Genomic DNA, 24,278 nt, shown 5'->3' with positions numbered 1-24,278 from the left:
GGCATGCAAATTCCACTCATCAATTCTCATTGGCCTCTGAGAGGTGTTTGGTGCTCCCAAGGGCGACCTCTAGTGTCACTACATCAACACAACGTCTCGTTTCCTCCAGGTCACGGAGGTTACAAAAGTAACCATGATTTTTTTAAACTTTTTTTTTTTTTTACAAAATAATGACATTTTAAGTTGCTTGAAATCAATAAATACACATTTTGAAATATCAGTAATTAACAATAAATGTTATTGTTAATTTTACTTGGTCAAAATCAGCAAAGATTTCACATAAAAAAGATGAGTGCATCAAAACATAATATCTGCTGTAATAGATAAATGTCAGGCAAGGATGAGTCAGGAACTGGCTGAACAGTCAACGTAAAGTTTAATATCAAACATAAACAAACACACACACATGCAGCGCAGCCGCGTGTGTCTATCTCTCTGTTGAACTGCTCTGTGTCTCCGGCTCCCCTTTATTTCACTCTCCCGCTGGCCATTCTGTTAGCCGGTGGTTCACCTAGCCTCCTGGAAACCTGGGGGAGAGACGAGGGGACGCGTGGGGTGAGAGAAAGGGTGAGTGAAAGACACACAGGGAGAGAGAGAGAGGACAGAGAGAGAAAATTTGCTCACCCTTTCCCTCTCCCAGACATGCTGTCGCCCAGTCCTCAACCGCTCCTCCGCCCTCTGGTGGACGACAGCTCGCTCCTCCCCCCAGCAGATGGCAGTGAGCCTTCCGACCCCTGGTGGATGGAACCACTCCTTTATAAATACAATACATTTTTCTCTCTAATACTCTTTTACTGTTTTATGAAACTGACACACTTTTACTCAAACACATCTTTAGAAAAACGATACATTTTAATGTATTGTTTTATTACAGACTCACCTACATACATACACTTATTCCAACTTGGTTAGCTAGGAGGTATGTTTTAAAAATCTATATATATAAAATTCACCTTAAAACCGAGTCTGAATACAACACCATTTTACTTGCGTTTAGCGTCCCCATCTAGACATTTCACTGAAAACCTGCAGCTAGATGTGATATACAGCATGTCAATTTTTAATTGCTAAAATGTTGTCATGTTCACATAAATGTCATGAGACCAGGCTGCTTATTTAAGCAGGGGAGGAAAGAGTACTGAAAAATCATACTCAAGTAGAAGTACTGTTACTTCCCAAAAGATTTTGTATGAGTAGAGTAAATATAGCTGTCCTAAAAACTACTCAAGTAAGAGTAAAAGAGTAGCTCATTTAAAAGTACTCATGAGTATTGAGTACCGAGTTGCAAAACCTATGCCCCATTATAATGAACACTGTATGCCAGCTTTTAAAATACATCACTTATCTATGATAAACACTAGCGATGTGCACGAGTAGTCGAATATTTGAATATTCGTTATGCAATAATTATTCGAATTCTCAAAGTTGTGCTTTGCTGGCCATATATACAGAGAGATGCATGTTATTCCTGAACACACAAACTTAAACTGGCAGTTATAACAGAATTCACTGGGTGGCACTGTTGAGTGTGGACACAAGTTGATCACATTTGTTGAGCAAACAGTTCTGTCAGTACGTTCAGATGGACACCAAAAAAGTGGGTTATCGTGAGAATGTGGCTTACTGTGAGAAAGCTGGGTTCCTGTTTAAATGCACTGGATAAGTGGTGTACACTTTACTCTCGTATATGTATAGCTCGTCAGAAAGCAGCATCCCCGAAGCAACGTAATCCCTGAGATGCTTCTGTAAACAACAAACATGGCATCTGAGAAAGACTTTGCTAGCTGAAGCATGGGGCATTCCATCATTTAAACTGGTGTGTATAAACAAGTATAGTTTACTGAGCTTGTTTTTCTCAACAAAAACATGACAGGAGATACAATTTTAACATGATAACTATTATATGCAGAGTGTTTATACTCGTCATGCATGTTAACTGCATCGGTCTACTTCATTAGATGTTTATTTTTCTTCGCTTTGCGTGAGATTAAATGCTTTCATTCTATACTTTTTTATTTTCACACATTACCTTGCTTTTTTAAAAAAAACACAGGACATGATATAAGCTTGTTTTGAATATAATTTGAAGCTTCTTTTTTTTTTAATGGTGATGCAAACTTTATGACAAAAAAAAAAACAAACATTTTACGTCTCTTTCTCATTAATTACCTTCATTTAAATAATAGAATATTCAAATATTCATTTTTTTTATGAGCTAAAATATTTGAATACAAAATTATTGATGAATGCCCATCCCTAATAAACACTACATAAGAGACATGAGAGACATGATAATAGAAATGAAGGTTAAAAAGTTATTTTCAATACACTGATCACCATTTTAAATCGTAATGTATGAAACGATTACATTCAAATCAACAAAATATATGTGTAGGGTCTAAATTTCCCTTAATGCCGACAGAGTTATTGTTGTGCATAAAACATGTTCAAAACAATGCAAGGAATGCAAAGAAATGCAAAATAAGCAGGATCACTTAGCATAACATGTCCTGCAGAATAGAGGAAGTAGAGCAGGCATGGGAAAAGTGGTTTAGTACAGGGGCTACATCACGCTTAAATAATTCACCAAAAATAAAAATTCATTAAAAATAATTTACTCATCCTCATGCCATCCCAGATGTGTATGACTTTCTTTCTTCTGCAGAACAAAAATTAAGATTTTTAGAAGAATATCTCAGCTCTTTTGGTCGATACAATGAAAGTGAATCGGTGCTAAAATATTGAAGCTCATAAAATCACATAAATCAGCATAAAAGTAGTCTAAATGGGCAGTGGTGGGTGATGGGCAGTGGTGGCTCAGTGGAGAATTTATAGCAAAAATTGAATTAAATATTGATCTGTTTCTCACCCACAAGTCATGGATTAAACCACTGGAGTTGTATATATTACTTTTATGCTGCTTTTATGTACTTTTTGGAGCTTCAAATTTCTGGTCACCGTTTACTTGCATTGTATGGACCTACAGAGCTGAAATATTCTTCTAAAAATCTTAATTTGTGTTCTTGAAGAAAGAAAGTCATACAAATTAGGGGTGCATGAGAGTGAGTAAATGATGAGAGAATGTTCTGCCTGAAGTATTGCTGTAGGCCTACAGATGTTGATCTTTATAAAGGCTAAGGATAATTATAAATTATTTTATCATCTCTACTTTCTTGGTCATTTATTATACCAATTAACACACTCTCTACATCTGGGGTCGGTATTATTAAAAAATTATTAAAAAAAATAACCATTATTATTAAAAATGTCACTGATTTATTCTATTACATTAATACTTATATAGTTTCTCTAGTTATTCAGCCAAAAGTAGTGAGTGGTTTTCTCGTTTCCTTGTTATTGTTGTTTGATTAATAATCTTTATATGACATATCCGTGTGCAGTGCGTATGCGGTACGTATGCGGTGCGTATACGGTACAGGAGCAGCACGCGCTTTAGTGCTTTCACATATGCTGCGTTTGCAGTGCGCTACTGATCCGCAGTTTCTGTGTGCCACAAAATCAAAAATGTGTAAGGAATTTTGATTTTAAACCCAAACGTTAACTTTGAGATTGTTTAAGGCATTGAAACAGTATGAAAATTAATTTTAATCATTGTGATTCTTTGTTTTACATGTAGTTCGAGTTGTTGACAGAAGAAAAGCTATCGCGCTATATCTGTTGCTAATAAGGAGAAGAATGAGACGCATTTGGGTTCACTGTCTTTTTTTAGGGTAAAAAAATCATATATGATGGCATTTTGCAACTTTTGGTACTATAATCATACTTTTTTGTTTTTCTTGACCCTGTAATTTAGTAACTGTAGAACACATTAACTGAAATTATGCGTATATGATGAAATTATTACAGTTTCTTGTCAATCTATGTCTATTTTAATGTGAACAATGCACTGCCACTTTAATTCAGTGTGGTGCAGCACAGCAAAAATAGACTCGGTCCGTAAACCATCGCTGCACTGCTGTATACGCACCGCGTGCAGTGTAAAAGCTCTAACTTGTTAACATGGGTACGGAAAAAAATACGCACCACATACGCACCGCACACAGAGTATGTGTGAAACGGGCGTAACCGCCTGTCAGTCAAACGGTGTACAGTTACAGATGCCAGGAAATAAAAAGTCAATATTTTTTATTTCATCTAGATTCTAGATCAGCCAACCAGTTGCTATCGCTATTGTTGTAATGAACAACCCTGTTCTGGATATAGAACACTACTCAAAGGTTTGATCGTAAACATTTATCTTTTCTCCGATAAACATGGAGATCATTGAATTGCCCAGCCCTATTGATAACACTGCATTAATCTCTCACAGCAGCCCAATAAACTCAGTGATATATAATTAAATTACAGGCTATATAGACACAGAATCTAGTAAGCAGACATATGAAATTTACCTTGATATGTTTCTTCAAATTAGAGGCAGGATTAATTATTTTATATGGATTGAGCAAGTTAAACTCACATGACACGATCAAGCAACTGGCTTGCGAAAATCCCTTTAAGGTGCGGCCATGATGTTCAGGTGTTGAACTGTGCTTGAGGCATTCTCCACATTTGCTGCCAGATCTGCAGCTGCTGTTCAAGTTTTTTACGTGTGAATTGATTTGACGGGAGTCAAGAGACTCTTATAGCCAATCAAGTCGATAGATACAAATAAATTCAGGACAGGGAAGTAGCGAACACAGATGGTGGGAAAATAGCGCATTAAAAGTACAGTTACAGCACTTAAAAAGTACTCAATTAAAAGTAAAAGCATACAATTTTTAAACTACTTAAAAAAAGTAAAATTCTTGAGAAACAGTAGTTAATTACAGTAATGTGAGTATTTGTAATTCGTTACTTTACACCCCTGTATTTAAGCATATACGTATAAATATTTGTTTTCAAAGTTGATGGGCCTTGAGACCTTGCAGTCCAGTCCCCCAAGACATTTTAAGACTTTTTAATGATCCGCAGGAACCCTGTAGTCCATTAGTAGGATTGGGTCAAGTGCTCACGAAAGAGATGTTTCAGATATTTATTGAAAGTAGCTAGAGAATAAGCTGCTGAGTGGAGTTCAGAACGTCTTTCCACCAACTGCTGCTGAGTGGAAGACAAAGTCTGAGAAAGTGATTTTGTGCGTCTGTGAGATGGAACCACTTTGGATTTCTTCAAATAGCCTAGAAGAGTATAGGGAAAATACAGATACATATAATCGTACTGCAGGTGAAATCTAACTCTGAATAAAGAAGGTCTTTAGCACAATACAAGGACTGGTCGTCCATCTTAACATAAGACTAGAGCTTTCTTATTTCAACAAACTCATGTCAAGCCAAGAAGGTTCTAGATTTAAGGCTAATTCCAGAAATAATTACAACAAATGCACTTACCAATCACACCCCTCTTGAGATCTAGGCTTCATCCTATTCACACCTCTCCAATTGACCATTTTTGCCAAAAATGTTTGTATGGTCTGGTTCACTATTCTCCAGACTGTGTTTTTTATTTCAACGCCACTCAACAACCCTACTCCAAGTATCTGAAGTTTTGTAAAAACATGCAGTCAATATTAAGCCAACAATGTTAGTGCATGCTAAGCACTTGCACAAAACTTACCAAATTTGATAGTCAATCAAAAATTCAAAAGGAAATCACCCACTACGCAAAAAAATAATTATTATTACAGTTAAATTTAACACTTTAATAATTAATACATTAATGTACTGTAGATGATTGATATGTTTAACAGTAATAATCAGATATAGACTTTCAAGTAACAAAGAATTATGCAAATGTGTGTAATTGACAGTGTTACCCACCACCTTTCTTGTTTCTGGACTGGATCGAAGCGCAGTCCTCAATGGGAAGACACTTTGCTCAAAACGATTACCAATTGTGATGTCTGTGATGTTATTTGGTGGCTGATCTTGCACTGCTCGTTTGGTTCCTTCTTTCTCTATCATTATTTCCTCTTTTGCTATCTCATGTAGCAGAGCTGAAACATTTAACACAGTAATAAGGTTTATTTATCCCTGTTTCTGGTATATGAGTTGTACTGGACATATGATGGCAATTGAATGCATGTTATGAATCTAGCAAAAACAATCTTCAGAATGGATCACAGCATCAGGCCTAAGCAGGAAAGCTCACATCAGAACTTAGTTGCCTCATGGGTGGTGTTGAAATTGCATCTGGAGACAGAAAAGCTGTTGTGTAGGGATTCGTCAGAGGAGCACATCTTTTGAATGCTTGTGTTATTTGAAGGAGTTGAGGTAACACACTCTTTTGTGGAAGTTAGACCTCCCCGTCACAATCATAATCATAAAGCAAGCTCCAGCTTCTTTTTGGGAAGGTAAACACACAAAACCAAAAAAGGTTATTAAAAAAATACATTAAAAAACAACCTTACTGAACACATACAATAATCTCCGTAACTTAAGATCCAAAAGAAACATTTTGTTCATGTAAAATGAATTGCGAATATTTGAGTTCTAATATATGGGCAATAAACATCTCTTATGTTGTTATGCTTAATCAAATATCTATTGAAACATTTACTTCACAAATCCATGAGAAATGTGTTTGCCCTTAATTTTTTATTTGTCCAATTAACTCATACAAAATTTTACTTGTTTTTTTCCTCTTAGGGTCATTAACAAATACATATCTGCCTCAGACTGAATATCAGTCTGCAGCTCTGTCAGAGGCAGCTTCTGTCATAATTTGCTGTAACAGTCTGTGAATGACAAAATTCAAAAATCAAATTCACACATGCTTTGATTTGTTTAATTTTTATAAATTTGTATTGTTACTATTAACATTTAACAAGTCACTTTATTATGAAAAGTATATTTATACACACTGCATTGGTGTTTATAAGTACACATGACTTTTGTTAAAAGTCCAACTGTCTTTGAGGTCGCTCCAAAATCTTTGCTGCCCTCTGAATTGCTTCACTTTTATATGGAGGCCAGGAGCACACACCACCCTTCACTCAAACACCAGGTACATAGTTTCTGCTAACAACATGCAAATACTTTTTAATATTACAATTGGAGAAGGATGAACACCACAAATGAGTCCTTCACATTGACTTTGCCAATAAGTCCAAGTCTAAGTACTCAACATAAATAAAATATGTAACTAAAACTAACATGCAGTCTTATCTGAAAAATATCAGTACAAGAGTTGCCAGATTATAAAATAAAAAATACAGTGATTTTAAACTGGCCCACCATACCTACTGTTCTAGAGTGATTAAATCATCATTAATAATGCTTGAGTTAAAAGACATAATCAGATATAGACTTTCAAGTGACAAAAGCATTCAAACATGTATAGCACAATCTTACCTAGAGCTGGGAAAGCCCCTTTGTTGTAAATGTTTGGGTTTTAGTGACCTACAGTATACATTACTACCGTACCACACTTACTCCAGGCAACCTCTCAGGAGGAGATCCCAGGAGGGGAACATGCTTGGCTGGGGAGGATTCAGCCTCCGAGCACCTCTAAGGAACCTGATAATCAAGTTGTGCTTACCCAAGGACTTGCTGTCCACTGCGTCATGATGGGTCGCAATAGCGGCTACATACACCTTCATCTTGCTGGAGGGACAGGCTCTATCACGTCCTTGAGTAGCAGAGTTGTAATCTCTGCCCATAAAGTGGTGGCGTTTTCACAGCGCATCGAAGAGGAGCGAATACCACTGAAACGAGGCGGGAGCCTGGCAAATTGAATCGCGTAGCCGAGTTGGATGGTCCTGGCCAGCCAACGCAACGGGTTGGATAGCGAAAGTCATGCATCCAAGCTCCATGTGAGGGGCACTAGAGGAACAATCATTTTTATGTACCGGGTGGGGCAGGTAATTACGTGTCAGGAGGCAAAAGCACTTTCCGAGGCTTGGGAGCTGAGAAAAGACTCAAAGCACTTACCTTGCTCCATGCACCTGGCAGGGGGCAGGTTAGAGACTGAGGAAGAGGTCCTGGAGAGGCGTCTTCGGAACTTATCAGCATCGGCCTGCCGGGGATGGGCAGTCGCGTGTTCGGAGGCAAGGTAACTGTGTCCGAGGAACCTGGACTGTAGGATTTGATGCCGGGGTACCATGAGAATGGCACTCACCGGCTGGAAGACCCAGGGAGTGAGGAAATTGCTCTTTTATTGACAGTGTAGGTACCATAGCCCGATGGTGGTGGGGCAAAAGAAAAAAAGGAAAATTAAGGCGTGGCTGGGAGCGGCAAGCCAAGTATCAGTCCTCAAGCCATGAAGGCACGCTCACGGTGGCCCGGCCATCTGCGCATTGGCCTCAGACAGGATAGGGCTGACCCAAATGTGGCATCCCAGTCGAGTCCTCTGCGTCAGATGCCTGAATGCTCTCCGATGCAGCGGCAACGTCATCATCCAACTCCGGGGGCTTAAGGGAGAATGCGGGCTGGCTGTAAGGCGAGCTGCACTCACCTCGAGCCCGGACGGAAGTAAGCGAGTGTGCCGGGGGCTGGTGGTTTTTGGGGATTTACCCGGCGAAACCGACCCCACTGCCATCCCCAAATCGCCTCCATTGCCAGCCGGGTCGTCCTCAATCCCGTGAGAAGAAGGAACAACGCGGGGGGGTGGCTGAAGTGGCATTTATCTTGAGAAATGAAAGCATTACAAATTACATTTTACAGTATATATTCTGTAATCTGTTGCATAATAATTTTAAAAGTAACCTTCCCAACCCTGATTATATGTATGTGTACATGCATATGGGCAGGGTTGGGGAGTAACGGAATACATGCATTTATATATTTAAAGTACAAACTATAAGTAACTGTATTCCACTACAGTTACAATTTAAATGATTGGTAATTAGAAAACAGTTACATGAAGAGATTGCTGAAGAGATTACTTTGCATTTTATTGTAATTTTTTTTAATTAAATATTTAGTCCTTTCAGATGAAAAAAATTTATATATATAAATGCTGCAATGTGAAAATGTGAAACACTTTCTTATGATGTGTTACATTCAAGTTTGAAGTAAGTTTGGAGCAGAAGAAATTGAAATAAACCTTGTGTAAATTGTCAGCTTTACGCTAAGCTAAAATGCTATTTCTAGCCATTTTACATGCAAACATTACCAGGCACGATCATATTTTTTTTTATCAAGAATCATAATTTCTTTTTTTCTAGTAAATGCAGATGATAAAACTGTAATGTCTATAATGTCGATGAATCATCATTATGTAATTAGATAAAATACGATTGTTTATCGTGAGCAAGCTGGAAGCGTCAGTGGCAAGGAACACAAAACTATAGTGAGCAAGCTGAAAGCGTCAGTGGCAAGGAACACAAAACTCCAAAAGATGTTGATTAATGGAGAAAAATAACCTTGGGAGAAACCAGACTCACTGTGGGGGCCAGTTCCCCTCTGGCTAACATCATAAATATAATGTAAATATTACTTATGTATAGTTAAAGTCATGGTTTAAAATGATTAAACTAAGTAAGTGTTAAGGGTCAGTGTTTAAACATCGATTTTGTTTGAACTGTAAAATTAATGAACAATGTCTTTGGATCTCCATCCTGGATAAACTGCAGAAGTTCACATAGATGCAATTGTCCTTGTTAATTGGCTGATGAAGGCTTTTGTTGGCAATTGTTAGTCTATGCATTCCATTTCAAGATCGTAGTCCATCAATAGACCAAGGTGATGGAGGCAGAGATCAGGGATATGAAATGCAGTTCAACCTGGCCAGTAGTTTCGGTGAGGTTTGGTGTGGTCCATCCTAAATCCAAGGTTCAGACAATGGCATATGAAGTATCCCATGTCTTATGATTGGAGTTGGCATCAGTTCATCCTCTGAAGTCCATCATAATAGACTGAAGTGATGTTTGGCTGGCACCGGCTGCATTTAGTCATCATTCAGTGACACGTAGCAGTGGAGTCCAACATAAAGCAGGAATGGTGCTGGATCCAGCCGGTTCTGGTGACCTCAGGATAGGAGTCCCGGGGTTGAGACAGGGAAACATATAAAATAATATAAGCATAGATGCCATTATATTTATTGCAGAGTTATAAATCATGATCAATGTTTCTGGTTTCTGGTTCCGGAAGACCTGACTAAAGCAGCCTAATTGTGGGTTGGAGGATAAATTAGGTGAATGCCTGGCTAAATAGATGAGTCTTTAGTCTAGACTTAAACTAAGGGAGTGTGTCTGCATCTCGAACAGTGTTAGGGAGACTATTCCATAGTTTAGGAGCCAAATATGAAAAGGATCTACCTCCGTTTGTGGATTTTGATATTCTAGGAACTATTAACAGGCCAGAATTTTGCGATCGTAATGAACGTGATGGAATATAGCATGGTAGAATGTCACTTAAGAACTGTGGATCTAGACCATTCAAAGCTTTGTACGTAGTTAACAGAATTTTTTAATTAATATGGAATTTAACAGGTAGCCAATGTAACGATGATAAAATGGAGCTAATATGATCATATGTCTTGGTTCTTGTTAGTAATGCATTACAATAATCTAGTCTTGAGGACATGAATGCATGAATTCGTTTTTCGGCATCAGCAACAGAGAGCATGTGCCTTAATTTAGCAATATTTTTTAGGTGAAAAATGCTGTTCTACAAACATTGGTAATTTGATTTTCAAAGGTTTATATGAAATATAACACCTAAGTTCTTCGCTGTTGAAGATGATGTAACAGTTCATCCATCGAGAGTCAAATTATATTGTAGTGGCTTATTTTTAGAGTTTTTTGGTCCAATAACTAGTACCTCTGTTTTGTCAGAATTGAGTAGAAGGAAATTCGTCCATCCAATCTTTTATTTCATTGATACACTCTGCTAATTTCGAGAATTGTGAAATCTCATCAGGTTTTGAAGAAATATAAAGTTGTGTATCGTCGGCATAGCAGTGGAAATTTATTCCACGATTCCTGATAATATCTCCCAGGGGAAGCATATACATGGAGAAAAGCAGGCCCTAAAACTGATCCCTATGGCACTCCATATTTTACTTTTGTTTGATTTGACAATTCCTCATTTACATAGACAAAGTGGTAGAGGTCTGCTAAATATGACCTAAACCATGCTAATGCAACTCCACAAATGCCAACATAATTCTCTAGCCTATTCAAGAGAATGTTGTGATCTATCGTGTCAAATGCAGCACTGAGATCTAAAAGCACTAGAAGAGAAATGCAGCCGCGATCAGTTGCTAAGAGCAAGTCATTTGTAACTCTGATAAGTGCAGTCTCTGTACTGTGATGAGGCCTAAATCCTGACTGAAATTCTTTGTATATACTATTTCTCTGTAGAAATGAACATATTTGGGAGGATACTATCGGTCTATAATTAGCCAGTTCTCCAGGATCAAGTTGTGGCTTCTTAATAAGCGGTTTGATAACTGCCATTTTAAAGTTTCTTTGGAATGTCCTAAGCATAGCGAGGAGTTAATAATATTAAGAAGAGGTTCTGAAATTACAGGAGATACCTCTTTTAAGAGCTTAGTTGGTATAGAACCTAACAAACATGTTGTGGCTTTTGATGTTTCGATAAGTTTTGTTAGCTCTTCATGACCCATGACAGAGAAGGATTGAAGTTGCACATGAGGAAAATTATTAGACACTGTTTTCTGAGGTGCTATGACAGATGATTGCATTATTTCAATTTTATCTACAAAGAAATTAATGAAGTCATTACTCCTACGCTGAGATGTAATATCTGGTTCTGTTGAGGCTTTATTCCTTACCAATTTAGCCACAGTACTGAATAAACATCTAGGATTGTTGTGGTTATTTTCTAAAATATGCTGACCTGCCAGCTTTTAGTGCCTGTCTGTAGCTACAGTCACTATCCTTCCATGCACCACAAAATACTTCTAATTTTGTATTTTTTCCACAAGTGCTCCATTTTCCGAGCTGCTCTCTTGAGAGCATGAGTGTGATCATTGTACCTTGGTGCAGGGCTTATTTCTTTAATTTTCTTTAATCGAAGTGGGGTGACAATATCAAGGGTGCTAGAGAAGACTACATTTATATTTTTTGTTATTTCATCAAGTTCGTCTTCACTAATAATCGGGAAGATCTTTAGTGGTCGAAAGAATAGCTCTACCTGAATGATAGCATGGTGATTGAGTAACATTAGCTGATTGCAGCATACAAGAGATGAGGTAATGATCCGAGATGTCATTGCTCTGCTGCAGAATTTCTATATTATCAACATCAACTCCATATGACAGAATTTAATCTACGGTTTGATTATGATGATGAGTTGGTCCTGTTACATTTTGTCTGACTCCAAGAGAGTTGAGAATATCGATAAATGCTAATCCCAATGTATCATTTTCATTATCTATGTGAATGTTGAAGTCACCAACAATTAAAGCTCTATCTACAGTAACTACAAGATCTGATAAAAAATTTGCAAATTCACCAAGGAAATCAGAATAAGGCCCGGGTGATCTATACATTGTAGCAAGGACAAAAGACGACAGATATTTTTTATTTATATCTAACTTCGTCACATTAAACATTATTAGTTCAAAAGACTTACATTTATATCCTGTCCTCTGAGTAACACCAAAAACGTCACTGTAAATTGTAGCAACACCTCCTCCTGGACCCTTCAGACGAGGATCATGTTTATAACAATAACCTGGGGGAGTAGATTCATTTAAACTATTATATTCATCCAGTTTAAGCCAGGTTTCAGTCAAACAGAGCACATCCAATCTATGATCTGTAATCATTTCATTAACAATTAGTGCTTTGGTATAAAGATATCTAATGTTAATGATATCCTATTTTTATATGATGTGTATTTTTAATTTGTTTGTTTTGTTCAAGTTTGACCTTAATCAAATTTTTTTCTAACTGATTTAGTGAGGGTAGTGTGTTTGGTAGTTCGGGGAACAGACACAGTCTATGAGATATCTAGGTGATACATTCTCTATATGTTTATATGACCTGTGTGACGTCTCAAGGCAGCTAGCAGATGTTTGGATTAACCAGTTTGTCTGCTTCCTGACCTGGGCCCCAGTTAGTCAAATACTATCATTATTAAGACTATGAGCCAAATTACTAGAGAGGAGACCAGCACCTTCCCTGGAGGGATGGAGTCCATCTCTATTTAGCAGGTCAGGTCTAGCCCAAAAACTCTTCCAATTGTCTATAAATCCTATTTTATTCTTTAGACACCACTCAGACATCCAGCCATTCATTGACACTAATATACTATAAACCTCGTCACCACGAAGAGCAGGGAGAGGACCAGAGCATATTACAGTGTCTGACATAGTTTTTGCAAATTCACACACCTCTTTAACATTATCTTTAGTGATCTCCAACTGGCGAAGCCGGACATCATTAGTGCCGACATGGATAACAATTTTTCAAAATCTACGTTTAGCATTAGCCAGCACTTGTAAATTTGATTTTATGTCAGACACTCTGGCCCCGAAATGCAATTAACAATAGTGGCTGGAGTCTCTATTTCCACGTTCCTTATAGTAGAATCGCCAATAACAAGGGCTCTTTCAACATGATTCTCAGTGGGTGTATCACTGAGTGGGTAGAATTGATTGGAAACCCTAACAGGAAAGGGAGAGTGGTGTCTATTTGCTGAGCGAGTATGCTGCCGAGTCGTCACCCAAATGCCCTGCTGCAGGGGCTCTACAGCCGGAACCAAAGTGTGTATGTTGCTCTTTGCACTACTCGCATCCAAAACAGTATCTACCGGCTTCTCTTTCTCACTGACCTCTACTAGCTTTCAGATGCAAGTCTCTAACTCATTAACCTTCTCTGTCAGCCTGACTAATTCTTTACATTTATTACATGTGAATCCCTCACTGCTGACGGAGGAGGCTATTGTAAACATGTGACATGCAATGCAGGAAGAAATAACATGAGCGGATGCCATGAATTACCGCAAATTGTTTGTTGTTGGTTGTTCCTGAGCAGTGAGGGTTTGAGATTGATGTGAATCCGTCACAAAATTGTTTGTTGTTGTTGGTTGTTCTTGATAAGCGGTGCTTTGAGATCGATGCAATAATCTGTGTACCACAGAGGAGAAAAAAACGGGTGCGTGCTGAAAAAATGCATGCAGTTTAATCGCGATAAAAATAGAACGCGGATGCAGGTGGAATAATAGAGAATAATATGAGGGAAAACCCGATGCGTGCTTAAAAATGGCAGATGTTAAGGATTAAAGGCTGAAAACAGATATATAGGCGATGCTAAAAAAAACAAAAAAAAATAGCTGGCTACAAACACAGACTCTAGCTAAGTGCCAGCAGCAACATGTAAAATACATGCAGATGAAACAGTACAAAAGTGGAAAAACCTGAAACGCGGTAAAATGACAAAGGATATAACGGTGAACGATGAATATAATAAGCAATGAATAAGCAATGCTAAGCAGCCTAAGCAGGCTACAAACTCTTGTGTAGCGTGCCATCAGCAACAGGTCCAGTGACGTCCCATATGCACAGAAATATAGCAGAGCAAACTGAGGCAATAATAAAACGCGCTCTCCGAAAATGTCTTTCATATGAGGTAATGGGAAGTTTGAAAGCTATAGTTTTAAAATAACCTCCCCAACATTAATATATTTATTCGCATTATTTTATTTAAATTTTAATTTATTAGGATACGATGATATACAAAATGTACAGTATGTTTTTGTGTGGTCTATGTATAAATAATTGTGAGCATGATAAAGGGAATGTGTGTGTTTGTGAGTTATAAAACCCTATGTTTTTTGCTCCCAGAATACAGAACTTACTCTGGGTTAAAGGAAGGACTGTTTTCACAGATGACCAACTCTCGCTCTGAATGTGGGATGTTGATGCAGGTGTGCGTGCGAGTGTGTGTGTCAGTGGGTAAATGGCATGTTTACAAGTGAGGGTATTCATATTCCTGTGCATTTATGGATTTCGACTGGTATGAGAAATATGTTTGTGTGCCTTTTACATAATGTATTTTTAAATCAATTGATATTGTCTGGATTATATTATACAATCTATTGTTCTTGGTTGTTGTAAAGTGTAATGATTTTTTGCCTTTTGTCATAACTTTGTGGATATTTGTTTAATTTAAAAAAATATATATTTTATTAAATCTGCACTATGTAAGATTGTTTGGTTAAAAATTAACAAATTGCCTTTATTGCACATATACAATCAGTGTTCAAAACAATTTCCTTACAATACCCCGGTTCACTACAGTAAGTGTATATAAATGATTTGTATTTTGAGCTATCTGTATCTAACAATAGTGAGACAAACAGACCCAAGAGCAGAGGAACAGTTCAAAAGATTTATTAACAATAATATTGAGCAGTCACTGGGTTGAGGAATGTAGAAAATCGCAACACCGACTGCAGCAGCGGGAAGCGATCTGCAATTGAGTGCATAGTCACACAAGGGGTAATCCGTGAAGAATGTGTGTGCAGTGTGGAAGTCAGGAACAGATTCATAGAATCTTCCATTGAAGCTAGTGAGATGCAGAACAGTAGAGATGAGCAAACCCAACTCCCGACACGTGGGCAGAGACAAGGTATCATCCGCGGAAGACCAGCTGACACGCAGCAATACTGGAAGGCAACCACACACCCGACACGTGGGCAACCAACAGATACATGAGACAGGACCAACTAGGCAGAGGGAGTGAGGTTAGTACTCAACATCAAACAACAATTTAGCAAAGATACTGAGAACATGACGAGCTTAAGAAGCGAGAGTAGAACAGGCATTGCTCCACCTGCTAATCAGTGGCATGATCAGCGTTCCCCCGGGAACAATCAATGTTACTATGGAAACACCGATCATGCCTGCCGGCTGTGCCTGCGAGACACGAGGGAGAGAAAATGACAAAACATAAAAATCTAACCGGCAAACTCTCCAGAGCCATGACACTGTCGGGTCAGATTTGGTGAAAATCGCTGGCTTAAGACGTTCATCCCTGCATCATTACGTCATGTCCGTAAACACAAAAAAGAAGTACCAGCTGTCAAGTGTTCCTGCTGAAGAAACTGCGGTGTTCAGTTCAGTCAGTCACGCAGTTCAAGAAAGCATTGCAGCAATCTGGATGGATGTATATCTGCTATCTGTTTGGTGAAATTGTTTACCTGCAATAATGCATGGAAATTTTGTCTTGTAGGGTTGTTGAAGCTTATATTGCTTGTCATGCTTTTATGAATCAAATGTTACTTGTGTGTTTACTGGCCACTAAGTATCTATGTTGTCCGGTGAAGTTACTGTGACATGTTTACTAATATTCATGACTTCTGAAACTGAATTTTTATAATCAAATATTGCATATTATTTTCATGTTTAATAAAGTATATTTTATCCCCATTATTATTGAATCCTCGTTTTATGTTTTTAGTTTACTGTGTTATTGTGTGCAGTGCATAGACTTAGTATTGTAGTATTATGGTTCACTTGCCTTATCAAATGAGGCTGTATAATATGATATAATAATAATAATAAAGTCTTTCATTGAACCCTTTTTAGCCATATAATGAGTTTCACATATTAAATTGATAAGTCTAGTACAATACAAATACAAATCTTGAATAATCATATTAAAATATAGGTGGTGATTGAGTCCCCTGTTCTTTATGTAAAAGCGCTTTGAGTGTAGTCTCAGAAAAGTGTAAATTCATTCACTCCAAATATGTAAATAGGAGTGTTTTTATATTCTTTAAAGCAAGTAACATTTCAGTTATAAATGTTTAATTATATAATATAAAATCAACATGAATATAGCATGTTATGACTCTGGCTCTGAATATATCCAAGTCATGATCACACACAGCCGATGTCCAGGTATCAAATCATGAGATTCATCCGGCAGAAGAGCAGTGCCAAAACACGACTGACGTAATGTGTTCTTCCGCAAATTGCTTGCAATTTAAATTCCAACCACAGATGCTGCTAGAGAGCACAAAGTTACATAGTGCAGCTTTAATATCGAACTGAATCCGTTTGACTTTTCTTATTCTTTGAAACACAAAATATTTTTTTTTTTTACCATCTTCATGCTGAAGAAAAATAAACATATATGAAGATCAAAGCCAAAACTATAAATGCCATGAATCAATCTTTACTAAGTAATACATTGTTTTTTAGAGGGGGTCAAAATAAAAAAAAATGTCTATACATTGGAGCAAAACTTCTGGTCAAACACAAAAAAACATGCTGACACAGTTGCACATAAAAAGTAGACATTAAGCAGAACATTAGCCTCAGTCACCATTCACTTTTTTGTAGAGACAAAATATGTAATGAAAGTGAATGGTGACGGAAGGCCCTGATATACTTCCAGAGAAGTATTTCTTCGTTCTTCATTCAGGGCTAAAACGAAATACTAAATACCTGCGCTATGCTGTGGGATGCATTTAGAAATTTATTTATAAGGACACTAAATATAAAACCTAAACTATGTTATTTTAAACACGTGTGTAGGGAATTTCTCAGGGAGGACACAGGGAACCAGGTTTCTTCAACTCAGGTAAGAAGTTTTAATGAAGTAACTTGGGTTTCTTTTACAGGGTCGGCTCAACACGTCAGCTTCACACTTTCACAACAGTCTTTAGCTTCACAACAGTCTTTAGCTTCACAATACTCTTTTAGCTTCACAATTCTCTTTTAGCTTCACAATACTGTTTTAGCTTCACAATACTCTTTTAGCTTCACAATACTCTTTTAGCTTCCGAAGAGCTTTAAGACCCAGACGGTGTTAGACATAATTTAGCTCAGGTGCAAGCGCCCTTACCGCTTTCTCTCTCTCTGGACGGATGCTTGACCATGCCCCCACTGGCACAACATGTTATCAATGACTTAATGCCTCATTCTATGAGTAGAACTCACATGAGATCAGTAAAAAGTTGTTCTAACCACTCGATGATGATTTAAAGTAATATATATATATATATATATATATATATATATATATATATATATATATATATATATATATATGCAGTAGCACATTTTTTATTTGTCTTGTTTAGATTCTGAATTCATGATGCTAATGTGCTAACAGGCTAACGTAATATGCGCTGATTATGCTCTGTTATTGTAATTTATGATGACACTTATACTACCGCAAATATGGGTGTATAAAAGAGTGTTAATGGGCAAAATACAGACAAAAGAATGATGATAAGAGAGGCATATCTTACTTTGGGCACATGAGTGAATGGGGTACTTGAGAGTATTTGAGTATATTTTATTCTTTTTAGACTAATTAAACAAAAAATAAATTATTGCATGACATGGTCTTGCACAGCGTTATGTTCACATTGAATACTGACTGCAAAATGTAAAGAAAGTAATAGGTGGAGCTTCAGGTCTTACCTACCGATGTAGTGGACCAATGGGAGTTTTGCAGCCGGCAAGAAGCTTTCCAGGCGAGCTGTTACAAGCCACCGAAACTAATGCAAAAACACCTTCTTTTTGTCCAGATTTGGTTCTAAATCACAACTTTTACATGCACTTAAGAAAACTGGTAATTCCAGGATTTTTGCAGAAAGCGGCTTTCTGGGCCTGGGTAGCTAACCGAGTATTGACGCTGACTGCCACACCTGGAGTCGCGAGTTAAAATCCAGGGCATGCTGAGTGACTCCAGCCAGGTCTCCTAAGCAACCAAATTGGCCCGGTTGCTAGGGAGGGTAGATTCACATGGGGTAACCTCCTTGTGGTCGACATAATGTGTGTTTCTCGCTCTCAGTGGGGCCCATGGTGAGTTGTGCGTGGATGCCGTGGAGAACCGAGTGGGCCTCCACACACGCTAAGTCTCCGCAGTAATGCGCTCAACAAGCCACATGAAAAGATGCGCAGATTGACGGTCTTAGAATCGGAGGCAACTGAGATTCGTCCTCCGCCACCAGGATTGAGGCGAGTCAATATACCACCATGAGGACTTGGAGCGCATTGTGAATTGGGCATTCCATATTGAGAAAAGGGGAGAAAAAAAAAGAAAAAGAAAGAAAGTGGCATTCAGAAACGTAAACACTGATTTCTTTATGCCGGTTAAGGGATAAAGATGAAGCGGTTTAACACAGCCAGGGTTCTCTCTGAGAATGGAGCCTAATGTTGCTATGTAAAGGCATAAGCTGTGTTTTGATGGGTGTTTGAAGAGAGTGCGTGCGTGGAACAAAACTGGATAACAAACATCATACGATGGAGCCCAACAACATGTCAACACAGTGGAAAGAATTCAACATTTCTGGAAGTACAGTGGGAAAATCACATACTTTATGAACTATACCCATTTATACACATCACTGTAAAATACTGATGGTCCCTCACATTCACGTATATGCTCGTACATTGAGGGAATAACAGAGTTTTATGTAAAGGAAAACCCCACTATTGAAGTGCAAATCTGCTGCAGTCGTGATAGAAAGGTAAGGAAACAAACACAGCAACAACTCTCGAATATCTGGAAATGAAGCAAAGCAACAGAGAATAAAACAGTGAAGTCTTCCTTTGATACCATGTTTGTTATTTACACAAGCGGCATGGGGTAATTACGTTTCTGGAGAAAGCTGCTCACTGACCGAGATGCATGTATACAGGGGTAAAGAGTGCACTGCACAGTGCATGTAAACCGGAACACTGCTTTCTCGCAATAACCCGCTATCTGGTGTCCAATTAAACATGCAATGACATCACACCTGTACGTTCTTTGATTTCACATGAAGTATATCGGGGCCTTGAGGCTGACTTTCTGCCTAACATCTTCTTTTGTGTGCAACCGTGTCAGCAAAACTCTTCAAATAGTCAATAAAGTCTAAAGTTCTTATGCTCCCCAAAGGTCAGGGGAGTATGAAATATTTTACTGAGGTCAGTTACATCCCTGAATTTATGATCTCTCTCTCTCTATGTATGTTTTGTTTCTAGGTGGTGGATGGACAGATCCGGAGATGGCTGACTTTGAACTACTTGTAATCATGAGTGCTACTGTGGAGCCAACTTCGGCCACCTGCCAGGTTCGCACCTCCTACCTTCCTGATGAGATCTTGTGGGGCTACGAGTTCCCTCCTGTCGTCTCCCTCTCCACCTCTGGAAAGTATGTAGCTGATTTTGCCTTCTTTGACAAGGTTGTCAAGACCAAGACCCTGCCCCTCTTTAAACAAGCTCCGCCTCCCAACACCCATTCACCCCATCACCAAGGCAGTGGAGGCGGTGGAGACCAAGGGCAGGATATGGAGAAGATGAGACTGGAGGAGAGTTACCGGGAAGAAAGGGGGCGGGAAAGGGGAAGGGTTCGAGACCAGCTTAGCGTCCGTATTAGTAACGTCTAGCGGAAGAAAAAAAACATTGAAAATTATGGAGGGGTGAAGAAGGGGTCTGATGGAGATAAATTGCCAGAGCACTTGTTTGATTCCATGTTAGCCAACGTTCTTTTTTATGCCACTGAGCTTACCTGTTTTGCCAGGCAGCATGCCAGGAAAGTTGGCTAGTGCTGAAATACATGAAATAGAGAAGGGGAGGGCACAAGAAGAGAGAGAGATATAGAAAGAATGAGAGAGGTTATGTTCGGAATAGCATACCACCATACTACTTTTACTATTTCTGCCGTATGCAGTATGTACACGCTGCAAACTATACAAATTGTCTGTATGCTTGGAATTCCCGAATGATCTACTACATTTGGCAAAATGAGCTAAAAACACACTGCGTGTTATAGTGTATCCTGCAATATAATACACTCAACTAGACCTTCCTTTTGGCATTTATATTTCAAATAAATTTTTTCTGCTTTTATCCATAGTGACAGACACAGCATTCAAGGTATCTATTTTATCAGTATGTGTGTTCCCTGGGAATTTAACCAATGACCATGGTGTTTCTTGCACCATGTTTTACGAGTTGAGATATAGTAAATATAGTGAGTATAGTACATACAAATAATAATAAAAAATTGGATTACAATGCAATTAAAGATAATACAAAAATAACCATATTTACAGTGGCAAGAAAAGGTATGTGGAATTAGCTGGTTTTCTGCATTAAGTGGTCATAAAATGTGATCTCAAAGTCAGAAGTATAGACAAAGCACAATGTGCCTAAGCCAACATCACACAAACAATTATAATCTTTCATGTCTTTATAGAACACATCCCAGTTAACGTTCATAGTTAAATGGGATGTAAAATATGAAAAAAAGTGATGAAAAAATAAGTGAACCCCTAGGCTAAAGCGAATTTGAGTTAGAAGTTGGCAAACCTGGCATCCAATTAATGAAATGAGGCTGAAGGTGTGGGTTAGAGCTACTTTGACATATAAAAAGCACTCAAGTATATTGAGTTTGCTATTCACAAGAAGTATCTGATGAAGTGCACCATGCCTCGCAAAAAATAGATTTCAGAAGACCTATGATTAAATAATTTTAGCTTTGCATAAAGCTATAAAGGGTTACAAATTTATCTTGAAGAGCTTAGATATTCATATGTCCACAGTTAGACAAATTATCTATAAATGTGGATGATTTAGTACTGTGGCTACTCTCCCTAGAAGTGGCCGTCCAGCCGAGATGACTCAAAGGGCACACCAAAGAATGCTCGATGAGGTAAAAAAGAACCCTAGAGTGACAGCTAAAGACTTGAAGGAATCATTGGAACTAGTTAACAGCTATGTTCATGAGTCTAATATACAGAAAAAATTAAACAGGTATGGTGGCCATGGCCCAGTCAGAGCCCAGATCTTAACCCAATAGAGATACTGTAGAATGACCTCAAGAGAGCTGTTCACACTAGATATCCTAAGAATATGGCTGAACTTAATCAGTTCTGTAAGGAAGAATGCTCTAAAATTCCTTCTGAACATTGGCCAGGTCTAATCCGCAGCTACCAGGAACACTTGGTTGAGGTTATTGCTGCCAAAGGAGGAATGACCAGTTATTAAATCCAAGGGTTCACTTACTTTTTCCACAGCACTTTGAATGTTTATTGGGATTTGTACAATAAAGACATGAAAGATTATACTTGTTGGTGTGTTGTTAGCTTAAGCACATTGTGTTTGTTTACTTGTACTTGTGACTTTGATGAAGATGAGATCACATTTTATGACCAATTAATGCAGAAAATCAGCCAATTCCAATTCCACTTACTTTTTCCTGTCACTGTATTTACAAGATATGCATTATACATACAATGTGATAAGGTCATGTGACAACAATAACAAACTACTGTTTGAAACATTTATTTTTGCCTAATATATTACTTACTATTGTTTCCGAAAATACTAGGCAGTATACAATGTTTACTGCACATTGCATACTAAATTAAGGCAGATAGTATGCTAGTATTTAATTCAGAACATAGTTAGAGACGGTAAATGCAAAATACTGTAAACTACTAAACTATCAATTGATGATTCAAGATAGATCAGCTGCTTCACACATGACAAAACTGATCACACATGCGCACACACACACACACACACACACACACACACACACACACACACACACACACACACAAAACACACACACACAAGGATGGACCTGTTCACTGGCAAAGACTGTATCTCCACCTTGTGGCTAATTAAAGCAAAGCCACTGATTTGGACATTTGAGAAGAACATCTTTAAAAGTATGATGGACAATAACTGTGGATGTATTTTTGCTTAAGGTTTCTGGATTACAATGGACTGAAGGATTGCGTGTCATAAGACTGTAATAAAATCATAATATTTAAACCACTTTATTTCATGATAAAGCAAAGATACAATTTTTAGATTAAATAACTTGTGTATGTCTTACTGAGACTGGATTGGAATCCATCTACAGTATGTGATTTTATATATATTTGTGTCTAACAGTGCCAGTATAGAACTATTTTGGGTAAATATCTATTTGAGTTTTTTTTCTCCCTCCATAGTTTATCTTTTGTCACTGGAATAAACATATTGATGTTTGTTAACAATACTAAAAGCACTTTAACTTAACAAGGAGGGTTTATTTTTGATACTTTGTTTGGGTCAAGCTTAACTGTACTTGCTTGTTTTGGAGTTGATTTGTTGTTTTTTCATGTTAAATGAAGAAGAGTGAAAGAATGTATTTTTAAATTGATATATTAAAAGTGCCTACAACATAAATGTAATTAATAGTAATAATAATAATTATTATTATTATTATATTATTGATATTTGTTGTTTGTTAAAAAATAATTTGTTTATTCTTTGGCACATATTGCCTGTCTTAAACTTTGGCTGTAAGGAACCATTTGTTTCATAAATTTACTTTTGTGTAGTCAGGATTTACATGAAAAAAATTGACTTTCATCACTTTAACTGCTAATGATCTCAAATGACTGTTTTTAATAAATGAGACATTTTGAAGTAGTTACATGATGATTTTATCATTGTGTATAATACAGATTGAAAGAATGCTGAAACACAGTTAACACCTGATATCTGAGCATTAAAAGGTGAGTATTAAAAACACACTGTGTATTCCATAAAATGTATCACCATCATGGGAGCAAAATTCCCATCATCATGAAAGTGAAAGATGATCATGTGCTATGCAAATGAGTTTCTGGTGGAAGTCACTGTACTCATATGAGATAAATATAGCATGCTCTGCATAAGTGAATCTTAAACATACACGTTTGTTTAGAAGCCACAAAATCATTTGAGAAGCCACTTTCCATAGGGCCTGAAAAGTGTATTTTTCTCTCTCTCTCTTGGTCAGTGAAAGGCTCATGTTTAAGAGGTCAAACTAAATATTATGTTTTATATTCCATTCATTATTAATCAGGTTTGCAATTTTTACAACCCTGTTACCAAACTTTGGGATATGTTTAATTGTTTTAAAACGTAAGAAATATGTTGTAGCTCACCCAAAAATGAAAATTCTCTCATCATTTACTCAGCCTCATGCCAAATGTGTATGACTTTATTTCTTCTTTTGAACACAAAGAAAGATTTTTAGAAGAATATCTCTGTTTTGGTCCTTACAATGCAAGTGAATTCCATATTCATGGAATGTGCCAGAATCAAAATGTGCAAGTCTCTCCTCTGTGTTTATTATATACTGAAATGTCCTTTTACTGTAATTTCAATTGAACCATGTGTCAACTTTGCTGATGGGATACAAGCCCCATCTTAGGGCTTCATGAATGAAAGAATGATTTTGTAATGTAAGCTTGGTAACACTTTCAATAAGGTTCCATTTGTTAACATTAGTTTACAGCATTAGTTAACATGAACTGACAATGAACAAAAATTTTACAGCATTTATTAATGTTGGTTAAATATCAGCATAGCTGTGATTC

General features: G+C 37.5%; 1 protein-coding gene and 1 long non-coding RNA gene across 3 annotated transcripts in view; one reads left to right on the top strand and one right to left on the bottom strand.

The window, feature by feature from the left end:
- The window catches only part of kcnj10a (potassium inwardly rectifying channel subfamily J member 10a), a 52,343-nt gene extending 29,022 nt beyond the window's left edge, over positions 1 to 23,321 (top strand). For both annotated transcript variants that reach the window (XM_052138408.1, XM_052138417.1), the window contains one exon: positions 19,897 to 23,321. In XM_052138408.1, coding sequence (XP_051994368.1) covers positions 19,897 to 20,300 — 404 coding nt within the window. In that variant the 3' untranslated portion in view covers positions 20,301 to 23,321. The remainder of the gene's footprint in view (positions 1 to 19,896) is intronic.
- Positions 427 to 1,884, bottom strand: LOC127652278 (uncharacterized). Its single transcript, XR_007971698.1, has 3 exons — positions 1,625 to 1,884; positions 625 to 734; positions 427 to 527 (listed from the first exon to the last, which is right to left on the bottom strand). It is a non-coding gene; the product is annotated as an uncharacterized LOC127652278 (long non-coding RNA).
- Positions 23,322 to 24,278: the final 957 nt, after the last annotated feature.

Source organism: Xyrauchen texanus, chromosome 2 (genome assembly GCF_025860055.1).
Source record: "Xyrauchen texanus isolate HMW12.3.18 chromosome 2, RBS_HiC_50CHRs, whole genome shotgun sequence".
Taxonomy (NCBI): domain Eukaryota; kingdom Metazoa; phylum Chordata; class Actinopteri; order Cypriniformes; family Catostomidae; genus Xyrauchen; species Xyrauchen texanus.
This window is presented reverse-complemented; position numbering and strand designations above follow the sequence as displayed.